Source organism: Botrytis fragariae (assembly GCF_013461495.1).
Source record: "Botrytis fragariae strain BVB16 chromosome Unknown tig00000270, whole genome shotgun sequence".
Taxonomy (NCBI): domain Eukaryota; kingdom Fungi; phylum Ascomycota; class Leotiomycetes; order Helotiales; family Sclerotiniaceae; genus Botrytis; species Botrytis fragariae.
Genome location: NW_023501006.1, coordinates 83,521 through 108,388, shown reverse-complemented (window position 1 = coordinate 108,388; position 24,868 = coordinate 83,521). Strand labels below are relative to the sequence as shown.

General features: G+C 43.8%; 9 protein-coding genes across 9 annotated transcripts; 5 read left to right on the top strand and 4 right to left on the bottom strand.

Moving 5' to 3' along the window:
* Window positions 1–1,346: 1,346 nt before the first annotated feature.
* On the top strand, window positions 1,347–5,762 carry Bfra_012204 (uncharacterized protein; the record flags this gene model as incomplete). Its single annotated transcript, XM_037342522.1, has 1 exon — window positions 1,347–5,762. One exon carries the CDS (start codon window positions 1,347–1,349, stop codon window positions 5,760–5,762), a length of 4,416 nt encoding a protein of 1,471 aa, XP_037187506.1.
* Window positions 5,763–6,469: 707 nt separating this feature from the next.
* Window positions 6,470–7,889, bottom strand: Bfra_012203 (putative 26s proteasome non-atpase regulatory subunit 11 protein; the record flags this gene model as incomplete). Its single annotated transcript, XM_037342521.1, has 3 exons — window positions 6,470–7,476; window positions 7,565–7,647; window positions 7,708–7,889. The coding sequence occupies 3 exons, from the start codon at window positions 7,887–7,889 to the stop codon at window positions 6,470–6,472; spliced, it is 1,272 nt and encodes a 423-aa protein (XP_037187505.1).
* A 257-nt stretch (window positions 7,890–8,146) lies between these two features.
* On the top strand, window positions 8,147–9,594 carry Bfra_012202 (putative u3 small nucleolar rna associated protein; the record flags this gene model as incomplete). Its single annotated transcript, XM_037342520.1, has 3 exons — window positions 8,147–8,149; window positions 8,211–8,280; window positions 8,339–9,594. The coding sequence occupies 3 exons, from the start codon at window positions 8,147–8,149 to the stop codon at window positions 9,592–9,594; spliced, it is 1,329 nt and encodes a 442-aa protein (XP_037187504.1).
* Window positions 9,595–11,609: 2,015 nt separating this feature from the next.
* On the top strand, window positions 11,610–12,014 carry Bfra_012201 (uncharacterized protein; the record flags this gene model as incomplete). Its single annotated transcript, XM_037342519.1, has 1 exon — window positions 11,610–12,014. One exon carries the CDS (start codon window positions 11,610–11,612, stop codon window positions 12,012–12,014), a length of 405 nt encoding a protein of 134 aa, XP_037187503.1.
* Window positions 12,015–12,543: 529 nt separating this feature from the next.
* Bfra_012200 (uncharacterized protein) lies at window positions 12,544–13,569 on the bottom strand (the record flags this gene model as incomplete). The annotated part of the gene is made up of 1 exon (XM_037342518.1): window positions 12,544–13,569. One exon carries the CDS (start codon window positions 13,567–13,569, stop codon window positions 12,544–12,546), a length of 1,026 nt encoding a protein of 341 aa, XP_037187502.1.
* A 2,552-nt stretch (window positions 13,570–16,121) lies between these two features.
* Bfra_012199 (putative t-complex protein 1 subunit gamma protein) lies at window positions 16,122–18,041 on the top strand (the record flags this gene model as incomplete). Its single annotated transcript, XM_037342517.1, has 6 exons — window positions 16,122–16,146; window positions 16,230–16,296; window positions 16,366–16,574; window positions 16,625–17,215; window positions 17,263–17,900; window positions 17,955–18,041. 6 exons carry the CDS (start codon window positions 16,122–16,124, stop codon window positions 18,039–18,041), a joined length of 1,617 nt encoding a protein of 538 aa, XP_037187501.1.
* A 233-nt stretch (window positions 18,042–18,274) lies between these two features.
* Window positions 18,275–18,868, bottom strand: Bfra_012198 (putative duf1168 domain protein; the record flags this gene model as incomplete). The annotated part of the gene is made up of 1 exon (XM_037342516.1): window positions 18,275–18,868. One exon carries the CDS (start codon window positions 18,866–18,868, stop codon window positions 18,275–18,277), a length of 594 nt encoding a protein of 197 aa, XP_037187500.1.
* A 467-nt stretch (window positions 18,869–19,335) lies between these two features.
* On the top strand, window positions 19,336–21,011 carry Bfra_012197 (putative phosphoglycerate mutase protein; the record flags this gene model as incomplete). Its single annotated transcript, XM_037342515.1, has 3 exons — window positions 19,336–19,434; window positions 19,505–19,960; window positions 20,014–21,011. Exons 1-3 carry the CDS (start codon window positions 19,380–19,382, stop codon window positions 21,009–21,011), a joined length of 1,509 nt encoding a protein of 502 aa, XP_037187499.1. The 5' UTR covers window positions 19,336–19,379.
* Window positions 21,012–22,444: 1,433 nt separating this feature from the next.
* Bfra_012196 (putative protein kinase domain-containing protein) lies at window positions 22,445–24,523 on the bottom strand (the record flags this gene model as incomplete). The annotated part of the gene is made up of 1 exon (XM_037342514.1): window positions 22,445–24,523. The coding sequence occupies one exon, from the start codon at window positions 24,521–24,523 to the stop codon at window positions 22,445–22,447; it is 2,079 nt and encodes a 692-aa protein (XP_037187498.1).
* Window positions 24,524–24,868: the final 345 nt, after the last annotated feature.

The window sequence follows — 24,868 nt, the reverse complement described above, 5'->3', positions numbered from 1 at the left end:
TATCACCGTCGAAAAGCGTACCTCTCCCTTCCCAAAAGCCGAGGGCGAGATGACTATTCAATTAGTAGCACGCCATGTGGCAAAGTGGCTTCGGAATACCGCGATGTCTCCTTTGGAATTGCTGAGTGACTAGCCGGAGGTGAGTGATGCAACAAATCGGGTTGCTGGAACTGAGTAATCAAGTATTAGGTAAGCATGTTAAGTTGGGGCACCAGGAGGATATTAGATTTTTGTTGACAAATAGAATTTAGACCAATCAAAGTTTGAATTACTCAATTTCGTAATTAGTAAGCTAGCCATCCTCGAGCCATCTTCATGATTTACCCCAGATTCAATCATTACCTAGGCAATGGATCTACTAGGTACTAATAATAATAAGTAGGCACTTGGGAGGCTCGAGGGTAACCTTAGATAGGTAGGGAGGTACACTTTTTTCACGCTTTGACTAAGGTTTACAAAGTTGGGAGTTCTATATAGTTTATTACACTCCAGTCGCTTGAAGAGTCGACTCATCTATCACTGTAGCACAACAGCACCAGAGAACCTCATGACGCTGCGTGGAAGGGTAGTGCCTTGACACATTGGAAATCATTCCGATGAGTCTCATCATGATTACTACAAGGTAATCACTGAATGATAATCATTGATGTGAGAGTCCGAAGACACATTTGCGATGAATCTATAGTTCAAACATCAGTCACCATGCCACCGAGCCGCCGAGCCACCTTCGATAATGAGATATCTACGCACAGTGGACAATAACACGGGCATTGCCAAGGCATTGTGAGGGGCAATGAAAGCAGAAACACGGTGTCAATCCAGCCTACCTATGAGCCCATCTAGATAGTTGATAACAAAAGCCCTTCGTTGCTAATAAGCTCTGAAGTTCTTGATGTGAGTTTGCGTGAGTTCACTAAATTTTACGAAGAAGAACAGTTCTTTGTGGCTTTAGTATAGTTCTAGCATAGCCAGTAGAGTAGATGCCTCCCTAAATAAACGACGGTAGCGAAGAAATATGTTTCAACGATTATTCCAACGTTGTGTTTCAGGGATGGGTGATTACTAAGCGAGCCCAGCCATCAACCAATAAGATTGAGGTCCTAAATTGCCTGTAAATTAAGTTTACTTCAATGTAAACAAACCGCATCGTCGCAACTCAAATATTCGAAAGATTATAGAGACATCATTTTGCGACAATATTCACAACGAATTATACACGCCTCCGCATAACATGAAATTATTGGATTAATTTGATAGTGAATGATCTTCATACATCTATCTCCATTAGAACATAGAAACAGAGGATTTTCATTTATTTATCGCGCTCTTGCGCATTCATTGTTATGATGGTCCAATACGGCATGGATGAAGCCTTGTTATCTTCCCCAGATCCCCTCGCCGACTCCTTGACATATCAGGCACCACCGAGTTCGAAACGACGAAAGACTCCCTCATCGCGTTTATCACTGCCATTACCAGCCAGTTCTCCAAAAAAACAAATCTTCGAATTGGACGTAGGAAACACACTATCACCACAGAAAATTAGAGTTACAGTGGAAGCAGAAGATTCGGACAGCGAGGATGATCATGCCAACCTCAGACCTCATAATTTCAGTTCACCTACACCTGCGCCAGTACCCCGTCGAATAGAGCGAACGACGACGACAACAGTGCCTCTACGAGGACTTTCGGATTCTGAAAATGATAATAGCATTCGATATGAGGTAACGCCGAAGAGGCCCAGAGGTCGTCCAAGGAAATCAAATACTCCGGTCCAAAAACAAGGCACTTTGAATCGAGTTGGGAAGCGTGGACGAAAAAGTGTTGGAGAGGAGGTAGACAATCAAAGCCAGGATGTAAACGAAGAAGAAGTCTCGGCGGGAAATTCTAGATCACGATCGAAGTCAGCGAAGGTTATCAAAAAGGCGACACCGCGTAAGAGGAAAGCTAGTTCGGATTTGGTCTCATCGAGTGTTGTCAAGAGAGGTCGTGGTAGACCAAGATCCAAGCTGCGAGAAGAAATACGACTATCTGACGGAAGTGATGTGGCAGAGCAATTGAAAACTCCCAATGCCGAGCCTAAGGTGGTAGAGGCTGACATTCATGAGGGAATGATGCCGGAAGAGATTGATCTTTTGGCAACCATTGATGCCAATTCGGAAAGTCCAATTTCCCAGTACCCCGCCTATCAATTCACATCGACTTTCCCAAGTAGTGAAGATGTTGAAGAGGATGTTGTCATTGCAAGATTTCACCCTGGAGAAGAAACGCCTCCAACAACAGGTTGGTCAAGCGTTTTGGAGACCTCCCAAATGCCAAGTTCGTCAAATAGGGCACAAGAGGAAACGAGTCCTCTGAGTGAAAGTTTAGGAAATGGCGCTCCACCTCTGGAATTAAATGGTCCCATTGAAGATGATGACGACAACGGCGATTATGGAGGCGATGGGTTTGATGATGAGACGGATGAAGATTTTGACGAAACGCGTGAGATAAGACAATTTTCCGACGGAAAAATGAAAAATGCTACCGAAGAAATGGAAGAAGAGGATTTTGAAGATGAAATGGACGATGATTTGGATCATAGACCTGAGTTTGACACCATTATGGAGAGTGAAGGGTTTAGTTTGATATCGCTTGATTCTGTACCATCGTTGAGGAAGCCCCTGAATGGGGTACTTCAAGATGAGGGGCAAAACTCAGCCGCACGTCCACAGAATAAAAATGTTCTCTCAGCCCAAAATACAGTACAGCACAATTCATTTTCGGGTATAGCACCAGAGATTCTTGAGGCTGCAACACCAGGCAAGAAACCTAAAAATCCTCACGTTTTCCGCGTTCAGGAAGCTCGAGTTGATGATTCATTTTCAAGCATACCACCCGAAATTCTCGAGGCCGCAACCCCAGCCCCTGCGCGAAAAAGGGGCGTCAAGATGTCACATCCAGAAAGTTCTACGGTAGTCGGAGAAAATGTAGCCGGCTATGTTGATAGCAGCCTGTCGGATACTCGTATCAAGCCTTCTAGAAAAACTGGAGGATTGGGCGAGGATTCGTCGTCTACCAAGCATGCAGCTCTACTTGACGCTGCCACCCCACGTTTAATGCGCAAGGCACCGCTTCGGCCGAGTTCAACAAAGAAGTTGGGACCTAATTCTAAGATAAATTCCAAGCCGTCACAAGATCGCGCGAAATCGTCGCATCTTGCAACATCGCCAAAGCCATCTAAATCGCCCTCGCCACCAACGAAAGAATCTAAGCAGCCAACTTCGATAAAAACCAGTGAGGGCAAATTAACAGGAAGTCAAGATACTGAAAACCCTGCTGAAGAGTCCTTCATCAACTCGCAAATCCATTCCTCGCCGCCTGCAATTGCATCACGCAGATTTACATATACAGCACATGTTCAACAGCAAAGGCAAACAAACCCTAAGCTGGCACAGACTCCAGCTATTGTGTTCTCATCCCCCACATTGCCACCACCTATCCAGCCACCAAGGCAACCATCCGAGAGGCCAGAATCTTCGAACACAAATGCATCATCACCCGCTGAAAAGGCTGGCCGTATTCTGCAAGATATTGTCATACCATCATCATTACCCAGAAGTAGATCTGAGAGTCTAGCTAGTCCCTTTAAGAGTCCAGCAACAGGGAGAAGATCAAGTTCAAGCGCATATCCAGATACCAATATTAGTCGTTCTATGCCTGCCGAGCAGCCTCAAACGTCGCTGCCAAAATTAGATCATAATGGAGACTTGGCTTCGAAACATTCGCGGAGAAGAAGCTGGAGTAGACCTGTTCCCGACGAGGGCCCATTTGTTGGAAATGAGGCGGCACAAAGAAACCCATCTACGGATAAATCTCAAAATGTCAATCTTGAGCTACCTAGTAGCCGTCGCATGTCTGTTTCTATAAATGCGGCGGTCATTCCTCAGCACGAGTCGTCAAGGACCATCAATTCTATGAATTCGCAGCTTGAGGAGAATAGCCGCAACGGAGTCGTTGAAAAGCCAGTGCCGTCGTCATCGTCATTGGAGAAGAAACCCGTGGAAACTAAAAGAACTTTGAGTAGCTTACAAGAGAAATGGGCTGCAGAACGAGCTGCGATAAGCAAACAAATCTCTACAGCAAGTACCAATGAAGTTATGGTTCTAAGTTCCGATGATGATGACAATAAAGACGGAGATGAAGATTACGATGATGATGATCTGGCTGCAGGGGAAGAACAGGAAAATTTACCCGGAAAGATGCGTGCCAATCCTGAAGACGATGATAATGCCGATAATGGTGTCGGTAATCATGAAGAAGAAGGCTTTGAAGACGATGAAAGCTTTGGGCTCTTGCTGGAGACCCTTGATGCTTCCAACCAGGAAAACCAGCTTCACTCTGACAAATCCGACCACGCGGAACGACCTAAACGAAGTAAAATTCCTAGCCCGTGGAGAACAAATAGCAAGCGTTTAGTGTATAGCGATGAGCTTGCTAGCGTATCACCTGACCATGACGCAGAAGCTCCCACGGTTGAAGAGCCATCGCCAAAAAGCGGTTCGAAGCAGGTTGATGTATCGAAAAGCTCTCAAAAAAATCCTCAACCCGATAGTGACTCGACCCTTGACTTATCTGGGTGGCAGATACCACAGAAGCAGAATTTTCAGCCAAAGATTCGTAGCCTAGGTAATACGAAGCCTGATATATCTGCACTTCTACGATCATCGCCATTTGGCGGTCTACCAACTCTTTTTAATAGAGAACGGCCGAGCACTGAGGGACAATCGTCGAAAGAGGTACCATCTCCTCGGGCATCTCATTTTGATCCTCCTCAAGACAGTCCATCTGGAGATACCGAGGAAGAAACGAGCCCATTTGCCCCCATTCCCCAAAAAGCGGGATTTCAACCTCGAGTTTGTAAGAATGGTGAAGCGCCAAAGGCACCCATCTCTCAATCAATAAGAGGCATTTTTGGAAAACTGAGAACCACAAGAACCAATCTGCCAACTCCAGAAACATCATCATCCTCCTTAGTCGGTGCTCTGACAAGCACATCACCAAGCAGGAGCAACAAGCTCAAAGTTCCCCCAATCCAAGCTGACCCTACCCAGAGTTCGCCTTCCCAACCTTCAGTACTTAACACAGCCGCGCCCGTTAAAGCAACAGAAAATCGACAGCTTCAAAATCCTAAGCCAAAATGGACCGAACATCGTCTCGAAGCTCCCATTCCTCCTTCCCCTGCCAAATCTATACTCCGCTCACCTCTACGCTCTACTGCCCCGCCGTCTCAACCTTCCCCTAGCAAAAACGTCGTCTTTGCTTCCTCCTCTCCACAACCCAGTTCTCCTCTAATCCCCCAACTGTCTCCTACACACTGGACACGCGATCACTGGCTTCTCCTCGACTCCATTCTACAAACCTGGAAGCCCGAGAATCAGAATCAAGAGGTCTCGGATTCCGAGGCCAATTCAACTGGATCTTCAAATTCTAAATACGGGAGAAGAAATTCCACAAGAGTTATTAGTGGACTATTGGGAAAAATAGTAAATCTCAAAGATAAAGGAGTGGGCATTGGCGAGGGTGGAGTTAGGGTTTTCAAAAATGGGAATAAAGACGGAAAAGAAATCGGGAATGAGAAGATGAGATTGGAACAGTGGCATTTGGAAGCGGTGGATGAGTTCAGGGGGGAAGTTCCAGGGTGGGATGAGGCAGTTGTGGCAAAGAGGGTTTTTGCGCTACTGATAGGAGAGGAGAGGAGGCGGAAGGGAGTTAGTTCTTAATGATTGCCGACACTGTGGGTGCGGATGAATGGTAAAGTGTGGTTTGATCAAAGTTATGGTTGAGCTTTGGACAACGGGTATGGGGTTCTGAGAGACGGGTGCATAGTTGGATAAATCACATCACCCACCTCTCCTTTCTTTTGTTCTACTCTGTAAATATGTACGTGTGGTTTTGGGGGGTTTCTGGAACACATCATGGTTCTTGTATACCTTGTATTTGGAGCTGTCTTAAGCGAACGAGCGAGCTCATCATTTGGAGCACTTTGGAGTCAAGGAATGTCGGGATGGAGGGATACCTGGGTAGCATAAGCATAGCGTGCATGTATGATTTTGGGAGCGAAACGCGTGGACTGTAAAAAGCAAAATGCGTGGACTGTAAAAAGCAAAATGAGTTTGCTGCTACTTCTTTTGGGTACGGAGTTTTAGCCCAAGAGTACTACGTGTATTATTATAAGAAGCCATATTATGATAGGATGAAAGAGAATTGACGAAATTGGACACCAAGAGAGGATTTGCTGTGCATGTTTTGGTGGCATCACTTGTATTTGTGTTCATTTTACTATTCATGAATGGAAATTGTTTCGAATGTTGGAACTGGGAATTAAAAGCCATTTCATATCATATCATATCGTTTGCCCTCTTCCAGTCTTTACGCCTCTATGATACAAGCATGCATTATCTTCTCATCTGGCCTTCCATCCGCCAGCCTACTCGAGCATACTCGCTTGGTTGGTATAAAGCACATCAACCACACTGCTCAATTTTTCGATCGTTGCCAATGCAGCATCATATCCTACATCTCTCTCCGTCTCATCGTAAATAATCAGACATCCGGCTCCTTGATCCAATACTCCAATAATCACCTTGTCGAGAATCATCTGTGATAACTTCCTCTCTACTTGTTGTGTGTCAAGACCGACCATCTTGGCAATATGGGCAATTTCAACGCGTGAAAAGGGCTCGATTACTTTGATTAGATTCTGTTCCAACATGGCATCATAGAGACGACGGAGATGGTTGCGGATGAAGGCATCGGAGCCGAGTTCATGACGGTAATCGCCAAGTGCTTTTTCATATTCTTCTAGAGAACGGTTGGAGTGGGCACGAGCGACGGCTTTCATGGCTTCGAGATTCTTGCCTGCATATTTGATGGCTTGTTTGGAGGTCATGAGTTGGTTGACATCGTCGGCAAGGTTGAGCATAATTTTGCAAAGAAGCATGTATTGAAGCGCTGCGGTAGCTTTCTCCGGCTCGTCTTGTGTGTGGTACCCATCTAATGCTTCGATGAAGTAGGAGAATGCGGTATTGAAGTCTTTGTCCTCGGCATGGAGTTTTCCAGATTGCATATCAAGGCCGGCTTGGAGAAGAGGAGGGGTATACACAGATGCGGCGCTTGTTCTGGCAGCAGTAAGTGCGGCGCGTCCTTTGGCTGTGTTTCCTAAAGCATGGTAGACGCGGGATTCCAGAAGTTGAACTTCGACGAGGACAAGCTTATCATCGAGACGCTTGAGCTCGCGGAGGAGGCTGTTGATGAGGGTAAGAGCATCGTAGTAATCTTGCTTGATCATGTAAAGACTGACGAGACGGGTTTCAAGGTTCTGTCTTAGGAAGCCACGACGTTCGGATGTGGCCCATTCGATACATGATTTTGTGACGGTAATTTGGGTATCTGTTGTGTTGGGAATGGCATTGAATAGATCCAAAAGTTGTCGCACTGAAGTAAAAGCTTATTAGCAAAGTCCCAACAATACCATTATACAGACCACTATCTGGCCAGACATGGAAGTTCCCAATCTTCTTACCTAGCTTTGCTGTTTTAGCTTTTGCGAATGATGATAATACTGTCCGGCTTGTTGTGATCAGATCTACCAACTCATTTGCTTTCCTATACAGAAATCAGTGACTACCCCAGATTTAAGTAAGCTCTGGGTTATATGCCGCTCACTTTTCATCTCGATACAATTCTCCCAAGCTCACCAACGCAGTTTCGTATTCTCGAACAGAAGCTTCTGATGTTACTGAAGGTGGTTTGGAAATGATGTCCTTGTATTCTGCCTCTGCCTTTCTTGGATCTGTCTTTGCCAACTTTTGGGCTTCTTGTATCCTTAATGATTCTGCTGGTGCCATATTTGATAATTTTAGAGAATTAAATTTGGGTAGAGTTGTGAAGTTGTGTTTGATGTTTTGAGGGAATCGCATTTGTAGGTAAACTCGCCATTACGATGCCACTAGGAACCTGGAGCTTGTGGGTACTGCGCTAAAAAGCAACACCCCTGCAAAAATTTATTTGGCTGGATTTTTATTATCACCTCAATATTTCTTTGCGATAACTTCAACTGTAACTTTCAATTTTTCAATAATGACAACAACATACTGATTTTAATATGGTAAGTTAAGATTTTAATCAATCATTGATCTGTATACTTTGCTAATTCAGCTTCTCTATAGAAGATTAAAGCACTCAGTCGGGCGTCCATTCAGGCCCCAGGGTCTGAAGCCAAACAGCCCCGCAACCTTGGTATGTATAATTGATTCTATGAAGGGCACTGGAAGGCAGATATTGATACTTTCTATAGATCCAGCATTACATCCATTCGAAAGAGCCCGAGAATACACCCGCGCCCTCAATGCCACAAAAATGGAGAGGATGTTCGCCGCTCCTTTCATCGCGCAATTAGGAAAAGGACATGTCGATGGAGTATACACGATGGCAAAGGATCCCAATGCTCTCGAACGTTTTGCAAGTGGTAGTGGTGATGGTGTTGTGAAGGTATGGGATCTGACCTCTCGGGATGAGATATGGCAAACTAGTGCGCATGAGAATATCATCAAAGGCATGAGTTGGACAAGGGACCAGAAACTTTTAACTTGCGCAAGTGATCGATCGATCAAACTTTTCGACCCCTACAATACAACTACTGGATCTGCGCCCGTGGCAACGTGGTTGGGGACCAATGCATTTACAAGTTTATCACATCACCGTTCGAATAATGCATTCGCAGCGGCATCTGGAGTCATCTCAATATACGATCTCGAAAAACAGAATGCGCCACCCGATGTTTTGAAATGGCCAAATTCGACTGATACTATTACCAACGTGGCATTTAATCAGGTTGAAACCTCTATACTTGCTTCCACTGCTACTGATAGGTCGGTCGTATTATATGATCTTCGAACTGGACTTCCCATTCACAAAACGCTGCTCAATTTTGCCTCGAACGCTATATCGTGGAATCCTATGGAAGCATTTAATTTCGCGGTAGCCAACGAAGATCACAATGTCTATATTTTCGATATGAGAAAGATGGAGAGAGCATTAAATGTGTTGAAGGGTCATGTTGCTGCTTGCATGGATGTAGAATTCAGCCCAACTGGTGAAGAGCTCGTTACAGCATCATACGACAGGACAGTCAGGCTATGGAGCCGGACTAAGGGGCACTCAAGAGATATTTACCACACCAAGCGTATGCAGAGGGTTTTTTCGGCAAGATGGACACCAGATTCTAAGTTCATTCTTTCTGGTTCGGATGATGGCAACATTCGATTATGGAGAGCCAATGCTTCAAAGCGAGAAGGCATTAAATCGGCAAAACAGCGGACTGCTCTGGAATATAATGAGGCATTGTCGGAGCGATATGCTCATATGCCCGAAATTAGACGCATCAAACGTCACAGACATGTTCCCAAGGTCATTAAGAAAGCTGGAGAGATCAAATCCGAGGAACTCAAGGCCATTAAGCGCAGACAAGAGAATGAACGCAAACATACTAAGAAGCAATTCTCGAAGAGGCGAGCAGAAAGAGAGAAAATGGTTTTGGCAAACGAAAAGTAATATTATGTATGATTGTCTGGGACACACTATCTATGGGTGCGGAGTCAAGGTAACTGGCGGTATACGCGAGGCGTTTAGAGACTATGGCTGGTTTTGGAATACCACACATTACATTGATTGACTTGAAGGTAGAAAATGGAGATGTGATAATGAATTTATATCGCTGGTTCAAGTGCCCTGCATATCTGTCAATTATGCTTCCCGAATGAACAAAATGCTAATACAGCAAGTGCTCATAACGTCTTTTTTGATGCTACCATATGCTTAAATCAATAGTCAAATCAAGCAAGATGACACTACCTTACTTGAATCCCATTAGTTTTAACACAAGCTTGTGAAAAGATGATATCGAGCTCTTCAACACGTATTTTGAACTTCAAATCAGTATTGTAGTCATATTACTTTATTGGGTGTTATCACATTGACTAAAGCTGTCTAGGATGGTATCTTAATCCGCCCGGAACTCTACTGAAAAATCCCTTCGATATCATACCTCTTCCAATTTACAAGTTATATTCCTTCACATCCCCATATGAATAAATCAAATTTTGATATTCAGTCAAGGAATTGAACACACTTAGAGTGATTATATATGTAACGCCTAAAATTCCTAGCTGCGGTTCTTTCATGCTGAATACGAATTTTCTCATAAGTAGAAGGAAAGACAGCAATTGACAGGAAAGCAGTGAGATTGATATTCGAAAAAGCTCTTCTGTTGTTGGTACAGGCAGCATGATTGGTAACGCTAATAATAACTATTAGGATGGCAAGCGTGCTACTTCACCGAAATCATGTTCGACGCTGGAATCGGATCCGCGTTCAGGAAGTAAAGATTTTGGTAACATTCCGAAGATTCCGTTCAAATCCCTTTTGAACTATTCTCTTCACTTGAAAATGTCATCTTTCAATACCTGTGATCCTCCAGCACTAACAGCCGAAAAGATTCGGCCAAATCAATCACACACTGTCATTCCCACAGCCGTTGATACTACTAGCATATGACATCGATTCTCAATGCAACGAATTGGAGACTTGCAGACTTGGAAATAAAGAGTCAAAAGATTTTCGGGTTATTTGGTAATTCTCTACTGTTCCAGGTGTGTTGGCTTTGCCTGTGCTCAAGGGTCTCAGTATCTTATATCGGTCGGTACAAGACGTTCCATTCCTTCAAATGTACATTGCTAAACAAATGATTCATCCGACAGAAAGGAAAGTTCCTTGGTATTGACTGTGTCACAACGCCACCGTTCGACTCAACTCCTCAATAACAAAGGAATTTTAACGTGATGGTACCTGCATAGAAGATTTCCTCGTTGAAGTTACATCTATTCCTATGTATCTCATACTATCTCACGTTTCGTTTGCTCGCCGGCTAACATTTATGTCTGCTGTCCGAATTAATGTATCATGATAGGACCTTTAAGTCTCAGAAGGCCTCGTGTAAGGATTTGAGCTCTCGAACTGGATATTTTGCTAAGGTGAGGAGCTCATGGCACGAAGTCTTGCGCACTCTCCGGCTTGAGCATTCCAATTTTGCACCTCTACCCTGGTCTGATATAGGCTGCGAGACCTGGGGTTCGTTCAGTATCTTCGAGCCTTTATCCATTACGGCAATAACTTTGAACCCTATCGTTTGAGGTAGAAACAGGTTCAGATGATGTAAGTGATTGATTTTCAAAAATCTGAGTATTGTAAGTAGTCACAGTTGATTGGCTTTGTCATGACCTCCCTTAAACTTCAATAATATCTACATATATTGCTTGAGCCCGGCTCTCGAAATGAACAAACAGCAACGCATCTGTACACTCCAATACTCAGGTGATCGAACAAATCTTCCTAAGCGTCTGAAGTTCCTCCATTTGTGTGTATTCATCACCTGTCATTGCGGCCCCTCATACTCCTTTTCGTCTTGTAGCTAACATCGAGCTAGCTCAAAATTCAGGAATCCCTATATCCTCGAGATCATCTATTCGTCATCCAGACAGTCCACTATCACCAACCCCTTTACATTTACTATGCTCTGTCCTATCTCTGGAACGAACAACATGTCAAAACTTGCTTGTTGCACAACCGATACTTGTCAAGCATTGCTCTCCACTAAAGATTACGTCGAACATTACATCGTCACAAATAAAGAGGGGAGTACAACAAAAATGGCACCAATTGAGCATTACATTGGAACTTCTGATGGAAAAGAAGTTACAAGTGTTCCTGATGGAGAGATGAAAGATGTGGTTATTGAGATTCGCTTGTTTGGCTTTAGAGCATTAGTGGTGATCGTGGAGAACTGTGGAGAGGACACTTGTCAGATGACTCCCAGTTGTGAACATCGCGGGGTTAAGATTTCTTTCGCACAGAAAAATCCTGGTGATGTTTTGGGGGGGCGCTATAAGACCACTGAGACTGCCGTTTTCCCTTAAGATGAATAAGTCGAGGCGGCAAGTTTGATGGGACGAAGTTCGACATTTTAGAGGAAAGATGCGGTGGAAAATGTATGGTTCAGTGAAGGAAATCCAGTAGAGGCGCTTTTATTTGTTAGATGGATATTGCAATGGTAAATTTAGAAGTTGAAGTGGAGATTTCATAAGATAAGTTGATCATTTTGGGGGGACACGCCATGGGAGATTTATCATGTAGTGAGAGATTTCATTTTAGAGACGTCCTGGCTTGTTAGATGGATTATGTATAATGTAATGGCAGATTGGGTTTATAATAAATTTATGCTTGGCATTCCGCAGTGTTAATACTTTGTTGTAAGGACCAAAGGCTTTTTTCTTGTTGTAAGGTGCTAATAGCTAGAAAATTCCAATTTTTGTGTGTAAAATTTGATGACTTTAAAGGAGAAAAAACAGCGGAACTTTTAAGGACAAGCTGGTTGATAGAAAGCTGCAATAATAAAGAATATTTCACCCGCTATACGTATAGGAAATGACTATAGGCTGTGATCATTCAGATTCCTAGCTTTTCGAAATCATCATCCAAGTTTCTAAGCCTTTTACATTTTTCGCCCGACCCCCTTTGTATCTTTCCGGTCAAGAAGATATCCTGCTCGTCTGAGCTTAGCCTGTCGAAAGCTCGCACGATTGCTACTTTTTTCGCTTCCTCCTTTGCCTTCTTTCTGCGTTCTTCCGCAAGGTAACCCGCCATCGGACCCTCATCGTCAAGATAACGTTTGTAATTGGTGCAGCCCCAATACAGGTACCTATCGAATTTTTCCCACTCGTACTTAGGTACCTCTTCATCTGAGGGCTCCCTACAACCATGAGCATACGATGATTCGCAGGCTGAAGCATCGGCAGGCATATCCACATCGATACCGAGCCGTATCATCTGCTCTGTAACAACATGGTTCCACGTAACTTCATCTGGATGGTCTCGAATAAAGTTCAAAATGGGCTCCCGACTCCCCTGCCACTCGCTCCATTCCCACCATTCTGGACGATAACCTCCATGCTCCCAATCTATGATAGCGGTAACATGTCCATCTTTTACCATAATGTTAGATGCGTTGAGATCACCATGAGAGAGTACATATTTTGCTCCTTCCTTGAGGGGATAACTCTCCTTGAACTTCATTATTCTTTCCTGCGGGGTGCTGGATCGGTTAAGAATTCGGGGCTCTGTACGTGCCCACCATTCTTCTCGATCAGTAGTCATCAGATCCACATAGAAATATCGAGCTCCAAAATTTTGATCTCTGAGCGGCTTACCATCTGGAGCTTCTGGTTTTGTCGATGTGAATTTGCGTGCTTCCGCCAAATACTCTGCTATTTCCGTGCCGATTGTGCGATGCTGCTCTAAAGTGAGATCGTCCCAAGCGTTCAGGAGTGTTATGCCAGGGACTCTCTCCATCAATCGCCAGTAGCTGGTACTATCTTCCCAAGCACGCATATCTTTTGCTACAGGAACATTCGAATTCTCGCTCAAGAATTTACTTATTGCATAGTCCGAATTTGGTTTCGTGGGACGTCCCATTTCGTGTTTTGGGAGCTCTTTCAAAAAGTACTTTTCGCCCAGAGACCACATACCCCTACAGGAATTCATTGAGACCTTGACATGACTGAAATACGCGTCATGTTCCTGTAGGCTTGAGTTTAATCCACAGACGTGGCAAAGCAAGAAGTCTGGACTTTTTGGACGGTGGAGCTTGAGCTCTTCTATTGTCGTTCCCTCGAAAGGTTTATATAACGTCATTATCTTTATATATAATGACAGAGTTCAACATAAATGGCAAAATTTAGAGTAGCTGATTGGACTTGGGATGTTTCGACAGGTTGTGTTGCGGGGGAGGAAGGGAGTATGCTACACTGATATAGAGCAATGAAAAGAAAGAAATGAAATTTGAGAGCACAAAAACTGGGTTCAGAATATTTCAGCGCTCTTTAATCTTAAATCCGTTTCTGTAATAGAGAGGATGAGAAACTTTGTTAACACATTCCAGCTCTCTTTGTTGAATACATCAAGAACTGGGTTTTGTTGCTCAATATCCTCAGCCATCAAAGCCAATTACATATTCTATAGACTACAGAAAGGTGAATCAGGGAACAATTGATGGTTTCATCAATCTTTTAGTCTTGCTAGTGAGGTCTCCTCTGTCAGAGAGCCTTTTGTGTATCTTGCGGGGTTGCAAGCTTAACACGACACAAATCTAATCCTGATCACTCGAGTCTTTGCCTTAGGAATCACCTCTTGGTACATTTTCAATATTGCTTTTTCATCCTTTCATGTCCTTTACTGTAAGAGTATCCTTGCTAGGATCAACATAGATAGGACCAACAAGAGGCGACCGAAATGCTAGAATAAAATTCTTAAGAGCTTCCTTTCTAGAGATATGACAGACTTGTAGCAGAGGCGGAGAATCGCAGCATGCTTTGGCGTTGTATCGTATTGAGTTCCTGGAGAGGAAGCCAGGAAAGCGCTTCGCACATGTTTGCAGGTCTGATGATGACACTTCGTGGATCACAGTCAATTAAGGCATATTTCCAAACCATGATTTATAACACTTTAGGTAGCTGTAGAAACAATCTGAATTCTCGTTGTGACTGGGAGGGAACTGCAATGCGAGTTGACTCATGGCGTTGAAGCGTGTCGGCTGAATCTGGAGATAAAATTTTATTGCGTAGAAAGTTCTCTCGTCCTGCTACTTTATATACCCAACAAAGATGGATTACGGAAGTTTGCTCAATTGATCAGGTGTTTGAATAAGGTTACAGAAAGTACTATCACAAGTAATAATACAAAGATCGACTAGCGCAAAGAGGTGAAGTAGCTAGTATAGATTAGCATACGGCTAATTGCATTCTCCACTTGCAAAGAACGAGACTGGTCCGATACAGCAACAACATGACATTCCTCTATCTGCCTGTGACTGCCTAGGTACCGGACGGGATAGTGTCAAAAAAAGCAAGGTCTCTTGAAGATGAGCTTCTATATTGTTCTTGGATAGCGTCAAGCACTATCATCTTCTGTCCAAAAACGTGTTGTCCAATAGTTCGGATTGAAACCTGTCAATTAAAAGCTTTGAATCTCCAAATAAATTCAATTTACTAATGATTTGGATCGTTGGATTGATGTCTGCATAGTCTGTTGCTTTGAACATCTCGATCCAAGCAACCCATTTTCCGATTAAGGTTGTCACTTTGAGTATATAATATTTGAACATAAAATCAAATGCTTGAAAGTTACACTGTAGGCACAATTTGTAGGCAGTATTGGAAGGGTATCCACAGGGTATTCACGCCCCTGATATATGATCGTATGCAAATTGAGACAATTGACTTTCTGTTAACCTTTGAAAATTGAGGATTCTGTATCCTCAACCGTGTGATCAAAACTCGAGATTAGGCACTGTAGCTCGTCGATGATTCGCAGAAAGAGCGCAAAGAGAATTGATAGCATTTAGGAGGGAAGTTTGTCAGGTTACAGACAGAGTGTTTGAGCTAGGCATGAAAAGTGATGATATGATCTTTTGAAGCAATCTTTCAAGGAGAGATCTATTGACATGTGGAATACTGGCCTGGCATACTGCTGGAGGCAGAACGATGAAGTGCTTTTAGTACAAAGAAGAGTATCCCAATTCTAGCTATATGACTCTATCCACATTTAAGTAGAATATGCATGAGTGACGAAAGGACTGAGAGAGCTATCCCGTTGCATTGATATTCAATCAAATAGCACTAGCCATTGTTTAGATTATATACTGGTAGCGAGTTGGGTGATAAACAATCGATTATCAATACTCTGGCAAACTACACTTGTGAAGATCAGTGAAGTTACGTGAGTGATGTGGTGTGCTGTTGGCCATGGCGTAGTAGTTAGGTATGTTTTAAGGCGACGACAATAATCGAAAATCTAAAATTGGTCTGTGCTCAATAAATTTGTCGAGACGCGATATCAGCGCGCAGAGTAGTGGAAACTTATTCAAACGGCACTACAACACTCCACTATACAGGAAAACGTTGTGTTAATTTTATTCTGGCCCTTCACCCTATTACCCTTCACAGCAGATATACAAGAAAATTTCCAATATGCAGGCGCCTGTAGTAGTAATGAGTAAGTTTCGAAGGCTTTGAAGCTCTTCTGCCCACTACCCCTCATCCTTAAGAAACGACCGGAACGCTGACTATAGCTTCTAGATACCCAGAGTGGTGATAGACAAACTGGTCGAAAAGCTCAGATGTCGAATATCACCGCAGCCAAAACGTAGGAGCTCTTCACAGCACATACCGAGCACCCCGCCATTTCAACAAACCAGAACTGACACATAAATAGTGTCGCAGATATTATTCGATCATGTTTGGGCCCAAAAGCTATGCTAAAGATGCTGTTGGATCCTATGGGCGGTATTGTTTTGACAAATGACGGACATGCCATTCTCAGAGAAATTGAAGTGTCACATCCTGCAGCGAAGAGTATGATTGAGTTGAGCAGAACACAAGACGAGGAAGTTGGAGATGGAACTACTAGTGTTATTATTCTTGGTATGAAAAGGTTTTAGGAACTTGTAAAAAACGCAGCTGACAATTTCTAGCTGGTGAAATGTTGGCACAATCTCTTCCACAATTAGAAAGAAACATCCACCCTGTCGTTATTATTTCCGCTTTCAAGGCCGCACTGAAAGACGCTCTCGAGATCATTGAAGAAATTTCCCTCCCAGTCGATATCAACGATGACAAAGCCATGTATCAACTCATCTCATCCTCAATCGGCACAAAATTCGTTTCTAGATGGTCTGAACTCATGTGCAGCTTAGCACTCAAGGCTGTACGAACGGTAACTCACGAGATCGGAGGTGGCAAGAAAGAGGTTGACATCAAGCGTTATGCAAGAGTTGAAAAGATCCCAGGTGGAGAAATCGAGGACAGCAGAGTTTTGGATGGTGTTATGCTTAATAAAGATATTACCCACCCAAAGATGAGACGGAGAATCGAGAATCCCAGAATTATCCTATTAGATTGCACATTGGAATACAAGAAGGGAGAATCACAGACGAACATTGAGATCAGCAAAGAGGACGATTGGAACAAGATTTTGCAGATTGAGGAGGAGCAGGTCAAGCTTATGTGCGATTCTATTCTTGCTCTTAAGCCAGATTTGGTCATCACTGAAAAGGGTGTCTCTGGTATGTTGACTGCTCTCGTTATAGTTTGTTTTGCTAAACCTTGATAGATCTCGCACAACATTACCTGATGAAAGGAAACGTTACTGCACTCCGTCGTGTCCGAAAAACAGATAACAACAGAATAGCTCGTGCAACTGGCGCCACTGTTGTCAATAGAGTGGACGACCTCCAGGAATCTGATGTTGGAACCCAGTGTGGCCTTTTCGAGATCGAGAAGATTGGTGACGAATACTTCACGTTTTTGACCAAATGCGAATCACCAAAGGCATGCACTATCTTACTGAGAGGTCCATCCAAAGATATCTTGAATGAGATTGACAGAAACTTGGCTGATGCTATGGCCGTTGCAAGAAATGTTATGTTCCACCCTAGATTATCACCCGGAGGAGGTGCTACTGAAATGGCTGTTGCAGTCAGATTAGGCCAACTCGCAAAGAGTATCGAGGGTGTGCAACAATGGCCATACAAGGCTGTAGCTGAAGCCATGGAAGTCATCCCAAGAACTTTGATTCAAAATGCCGGTCAGAGTCCGGTCAGAGTCCTCACAGCATTGAGAGCAAAGCATGCTGAGGGTGGAAGTTCATGGGGCATTGACGGTGACAAGGGTACCTTGGTTGATATGAATGAGTACGGTGTTTGGGAGCCAGAGGCAGTCAAATTACAAAGTATCAAAACTGCAGTTGAGGTATGTGGATATATGCTTAGTAGTTTGCGAGCCATTAACTAATCTAATTTACAGTCCGCCTGCCTCCTCCTGAGGGTCGATGATATTTGCAGCGCCAAAGCCGCAAGAGCACCTGGTGCACCTGGAGGTGGGGAGGAATAAACCTTCCAATGTCAGTGTATAAAAAAAAGTGATGATAATATGGTTGATCATACCCTTTTAGCCATAGCATGGAGCTCACGGTTAATGATTGCATGTTCCTGTTTATGACAATGAATAGATATCAAGCCAATATACCATTTTTGGCCACTCTTTCCAATCCCTATGAAAGTTCTGACTGTGCCGGAATTTGAAATCACTGGTGAAGTTGAGCTTTTCCTGACTCGTATTATGCATCAATCATCATCGTGGATGATGACGCCGACTTGTTCCTGTGCCTCTCTAACAGTATTTGTCCCAGATACTTCATTATCATTATCTCCTTTAACACTTGCATCAATCCTAGGCATGAATTTTCCTGCATGCGTACCGGCAACGCCGCTAGAATGGTCGCCTTTACCACCTTTTTTCTGTCTCTTCTTTTCCCTCTTCTCCCTAGCCTTCCTCGTCTTTTCGGCATCTTTCTCTTCCCTCTCCTTTTTCTCCTTCTCCCATCGCTCCGCCTCCTCTTCCTTTTTAACCTCCTCATCCATCCCTTTCAATCTCTCATATTCCCTTCTACGACTCGCTTTGTATACGTGAAACTCCCCCGATCCAGCTCCTGCGGAACTTCCTTGCACATTCTGCACAATTTCAGGAACAGCTCCTGTTATTCTCGTGCCTAAAGCATTTTTTTCTGTGAATTTTCCATCTTCGGGTAAGCCGGCGGACATCAACTTGTCGATATGAGAGGCAGTTTCTGAGCGAGGAGATATCGCACGACGTTTCAGAGGACGCTTGGAACGAGGGTCGGCGGATGTGGGAATAGATTCGGGGATGTTTTCGGACATTGTTGAAAATGCTCTGATGACTGTCTGTTGTTGGCCAAGAAGTTTCGCTCTGGGTGTTTCTATTGTAATTTCGGCGCTGATATTGTATTGAATTGCGGAAAACAGCTCCAATGTTTACCGTTTGGTAGCTATTTTGAGGTTTGATGAATAAGGTTTTGTTTTATTTAGGAGTTTAGGTTCTGCAGCCTTGTCGCCAGCCCCTGACTAATCTGCAGCCTGGGCCAGGCCCGCCAAATTTTGAAATGCCATTTATATGTTTCGTCACATCAAATGTACTTTACGATAAGACGATAACGAACGATCGTTAGGAGAGGGGTGGCGACTTGAAACAACTCACACGGTATTCCTTCCTCAGCATTGTTACAGAATCTGATTTAAGCCTCCTTTCTCTTGGTCTTACAAATACAAGATAGCACTTCATTGGCTTTCGTTCCGCTGTTACTCAAATATTCTATACTGCTGAAGCATAAAAATCCGTGGAACGGAAGATTATGGTATTCGATTTGCCAATATGGGAAAACCTCGTATGATCATCTTGATTAGACATGCTCAATCAGAGGGAAACAGTATGTTCCCACGATTCTTTCGTTCACGAGGCTGCCAGCCTTGTTATTGATTTCTAGCTAACCTATCCAGAGAACCGTGATATTCATCAAACTATACCCGATCACCGAGTAAAGCTCACCCCCGAAGGCTGGACACAAGCTCACGAAGCTGGTTTACAACTGCGAAATCTCTTACGTCCAGATGATACTCTCCATTTCTTCACCTCTCCCTATCGAAGGACCCGCGAAACTACAGAGGGCATTTTGTCTACCCTGACCTCCGACTCACCAAGCCCTTCTCCGTTCCCAAGGCACTCTATAAAAGTATATGAAGAGCCCCGCCTTCGTGAGCAAGACTTTGGTAACTTTCAGCCCTGCAGTGCGGAAATGGAGAGAATGTGGCAAGAAAGAGCAGATTATGGGCACTTTTTCTATAGGATCCCTAATGGAGAGAGTGCGGCGGATGCATATGATAGGGTGAGTGGATTCAATGAGAGTCTATGGAGACAATTTGGGGATGATGATTTCGCAAGCGTTTGCGTTCTAGGTATGTTTTAGTATTCACGTACATCTTAATATCACTAACATGATGGGTGACAGTGACTCATGGACTTATGTCTCGCGTCTTTTTGATGAAATGGTATCATTTCTCCGTTGAGTACTTTGAAGATCTTCGAAACGTCAATCACTGCGAATTCCTTATTATGCGCAAATCGAATGATTCCGGGAAGTATATATTAGAAAATCAACTACGCACATGGTCTCAACTAAGGCAAGAGCGTCTAGCGATTGCCGCCGCAACCAAAACGCCTTCCTCAACGCCCGAAAATGGGCAAACCTCTGGAAAGGACAAAGAAAAGGAGAGTAGACTACTAGGGGCCGGTCGATCTCCTGCAGGTTCTTCTAGCCCAATACCAACACATAAGAGATGGGGGGGCTGTCCAAATGGCTGCGATCACGGGAAGCATTACTACAAGAAGGAAAACTCCATGCATGCAATGCAACTGAACGGTCGCCCAATCGCCTTGGCATCCACGTCATCCACGCATATAGAGACAATCGCAGCCCGTCGACCCGCAGCCCGTCGCTGGCAATCTTCCTCCGATGAAGACGAGGACGATCCAAGGGGGAAATCTGGACCACCTGAATTAGATGTCCAAAAGAGTCTCGAAGAAACCGTTAGCAGTCCCGATGGAACACCCAGCTTCATTAGCATAGAAGACCGACTGGGTAGTCGCATTCGAAGTCCCAATGATTTACTTGGCATACGCCATGCGGGAAGAGATGGGGGCGGAAGCGCTAGTGGTGCTAATAGCGATGCCGAATTTAGCGCAGAAGAAGATGTTAGGAAAAGGTTAGCGAAGGGGCGAAACGGGAATAACGGGTTGGGGATCTCAGTATTATCGCGGAAATTGACAAGAGAAGAATCGGATGGGATGGGAAAGGGGGTCAAGGCTGATGCTTTAGGGGATCAAAGTGATGATGGGGATGATGATGCTGGAGGACAGAGTGATGAGGGTGGTGAGCCGAGTCCCAAATTACTTGAGATTCAACAAGCTGAAATATTGGGCAAAAGTATCAGGGGGAGCGTCTATTAAGTCTAAATCGTGAAAATATTTACAGGGATGGGAAAGGGGATCATAACTTTGGGGTTTTGGATAGCGGACGAAAAGGCATACATAATAAGCGTAAAATTTCGCGGTAATCCTACATATCGAATGAACGAATGAACAAGATGAGATGGTTATAATTCACGTAAATGTTGGACTGAATAAGATGAGGACGAGGAAATTTTGGGATTTGAGCTCCAATACCACTGCCACTCATTTTGACCCTCGTTCTCATCTCCGTGTCCATGTATTGAACAGATTATCTGTACACCGACCCAAGTATCATCTTCCCTGCCGTCTTCCCTACTCTGTAGAACTAATCAACCTTATACTACAGTCCAATAAGTCGTCTAGGGTATGGTCCCAATAGTCATAGAACACGGCACAAAAATCATAATATTCAAATATTTGACAGCGCACACTTTTTCCTCAGATCGAGATAAATATACACTAAAAGAGCATTTGAACCTCAAAACATCGTTTGATTTGTTTTGAATCTCCTTATGATTTATTTCCTTCCTGGCTCTGCTTTTGCGTTTTCTGACTCTTTCGTGTTTTGCGAAAGGTGTATTTGCTACTTTACATCTGGAGATGTACTACTAGTTGTATTCGCTTATTGATGATGAATATATCATATGAAAGGGGAAAAGACCAAGGGGGAATTCCAAATAGAAAAGGAAAAGAATCATCAAACTTACCTACCTTAATACGATTGATTCACTTACTTGAACAAGATTGATGAAACTGATTTTACTTTTGATGGAAATCACAGATGATTTGGTAATTTCAACTTTGAAAATGTTTTAAAAGCTTCAGGTTGGAGAGTTGGAGAAAAGATAAGGTGGGAAAAAAAGAGTCACTGGTGTTTCTCGCCGTTTCAATTCGCACTCGGTTGGGATCTCAAAAACATTTTCTGATCCTTCTCAGAGTATTTTATAGTACATTTGTCTCCATCCGGATCATATTATGCGTTTTAAATACGTAGAAGCTGGCTGCTATATACTACAAAGAAAGACACCGTATGAAATAACAGTCTCCATCTGGATAATTGTGTCGTGTCTCATGTCATCATATCATCTCATATCGCATTCAATTCCGTTTTTGTCCATTACTGCTGCGAAAACATTCCAAAGAACCAAAGAAAACTCCCGAAAATAAAGTTTATCGCACCAGCCTATCCATTGCCGGCAGTATTCATATGTGTTAAGTATTCCCACTCTGTTTGTATTGAACCTACCTCCAACACATCCCTTCCACTATTAAATCTCATTATAAAAATTCATCTGTTGCATCATTCTTTTAGTTCGGGTGCTTCAACGATCACAATTCACAATCGCGGATCGCTGGCGGTTCAGCAATAAAAGGGGGTTGTTAGCCGAAACTAAGCTCTGCACGACAATTTTTAGTACAAGCATACTAGATTAGTATGGATCAAGATGTAATTGCATGGACATACCGGCATAAATGGGAGCTTGCCAAGCCTTAGCTTTAGGTCTTGCCTTTCCCTCTCCAGCGCCTTTACCTTTTCCCTCGCTACTTTTTGCACTACTAGTTTTCGTATTGATACTAACGCGATCTCCTTCTCTTCCTCCCATTGACGACAGAGGAACTCCATTATTCACTACCGTCGCTACTCTTTCCACGCCATATATTACACCTCCATTTCCAAGCGGTATATTTGCCATCGTATCACCCGCCACCGAAGCGCACGCTTCTGCCGCGGCTCTCTGGCTTGCCAGGCGCAATTGATCGAATCCAAAGTTCCACTGATCTTCTGTAATTCGAGTTTCGCAGTGTATTTCTCCTTTTTCTGTATTGGTTCCTCCAGAACTATCTCTCAGGCCACAGTTTTCAGTCAAAATGGCGTATATTCTCTCTTGGACTTCCGTCGCTGATGGTCTTTCATCTGGCTCGGGCGAGAGCATTCTTTGAGAGATCGCAATCAACTGAGAAACGCCTCTGAAGATTTTGTCCTCTTTTTTTGTGGCGTCTTTCAGAAGCGTATTCATCCAGCTGTCGACTTGTGCCAAGTTTTTATGGAAGCTGGAATCTGGCATTCCTCCACCACGACCCGGAGTTTTGTTTTTAGATGATCGATGAGAGGCAAAATTCCTTGTGGCTCGCTTCATAAGAAATGTTATAATTTCAATGAAAATGGCCCCTAAAGCAAATATATCGGCTTTCTGGGGATCATGTCTGCCAGCTCTGCTCTGTATCCTGATTTGCGACGGACCTGAGCCTTCTGATTGTGAGCTGGTTGAAGTGGTATAGATTGACGAAGAATCATTTCCCAGGGACGTTGAAGCGGGTTGAGACATAGACTCACTCGGGATGCGAGCTGACCGACTAGAAGCCGGCGGTCGCGACGACACTAGCCGGGTATTGGGGAGGCTGGATGTAGAAGCTGCTGTATAATGATGCTGTTCTGGGGCAGAGTAATCGTAGGTCTCTTTATCAAATCCTCCTTTCTCCCCAGTTGAGAGCTGTGTAGGAAAAACACCAGAATCACCTAGAAATATATGATTGTCAAGGTCGAGCATCACATTTGAGGGCTTTATGTTACGATGCGAAAGGCCAGTCTTATGAAGAAAGGACAGGGCACAGGCTAGGCAGTGAAGCCAGTTTAGAATGAGGATACGGCGATCTTGCTTTGCTAAAATCTTAAAAGATTGAGGTATTATTGTGAGAAAGGATTTGAGCGAGTTGGCGTTGGCCGGAGTCAAGAGTAGGTAGCCTTTATCCTGGTGTATATAAGACGCCCACAAGGAAGTAAAATGTGTATGTTCAACACCTTTCATTGCCTGGATGCCCGAAAGAAATTCCTCATGTAGCATTCGGTCTGGCGAAGTGCCTAAGAGTACTCGTCGGCGTAGGAAGACAGCGTCTGGCCTCCCAGGTAAATGAACTTTGTCAACACTGTTCGGTAGAAGACTGGTTACTGATCTAGCGGGTCTGTTCTCTACTAGCTCTAGCGGTACCACTTCTACATCATCGTAGTAAATATGTTCGCCTTTAGCAATATATCTAAGCAGGTAGTTGAATTGGCGCTGGAAAAACTTCTTTTCCAATTTTTCGTTCCTATCGTAGGTCAATTGCAGCCTCCCAACTTGGTCCATGGGTATTGGTAAATCATCATCGCCCCAAGAATCGTCGATGACTCCAAATATTTGATCGGGCACACCCAATTCCACCAAGATCAAAAATATTTTCTTGGCCTTCTCTTCAATCCATTCTATATACGTGTCATCGGTCAAGCCGTCGCCAAAGCCTAATGGCTCGTCTAGACGCTCTTGCTCGTCTGGACGTAATTTTGATGACACAAATTGTCGTGTAACAGTGGTTTGGATTCTTTCCTCATCCCACCACATTGTAGGCATATCGTCTAAGATTCCATTCGAGGTCCGGGGGACACCAGCACCGGCGAAGCTAGCATATATCTGAGGGTTTGTACTAGCTTGTTGCTTTCGATTCATAACCATGGAGCTTCTTCTGTACTCCATGGCTGGAGTTTTCAGAAATTTTCACAAGCTGTTATAGATCGAGTACGAAAGTAGGGTTGTTGCGATTGGCAGATAACAAGCAAGTGATAACAAGCTGGATGTAATCTATTGGCAACAGTGCGAAAGCGGGAACGAGGATCAGATGGTGAGGGGCGAAAACATGAGGGAATCCCAGCTAAAAGGCATATATTCCACTTTTGATTGATCGCGTGGGTGAGACAGAAAGTCCTGGAGAAGATTTAGTGGGTTTCAGTGCATTGGATGCAATCCTGAATTGCATGAACTGCTTGATAGTGCAAGGGATTGAATTTATCGAAACGAGTAAGCAATAGGTTTATCGCTATC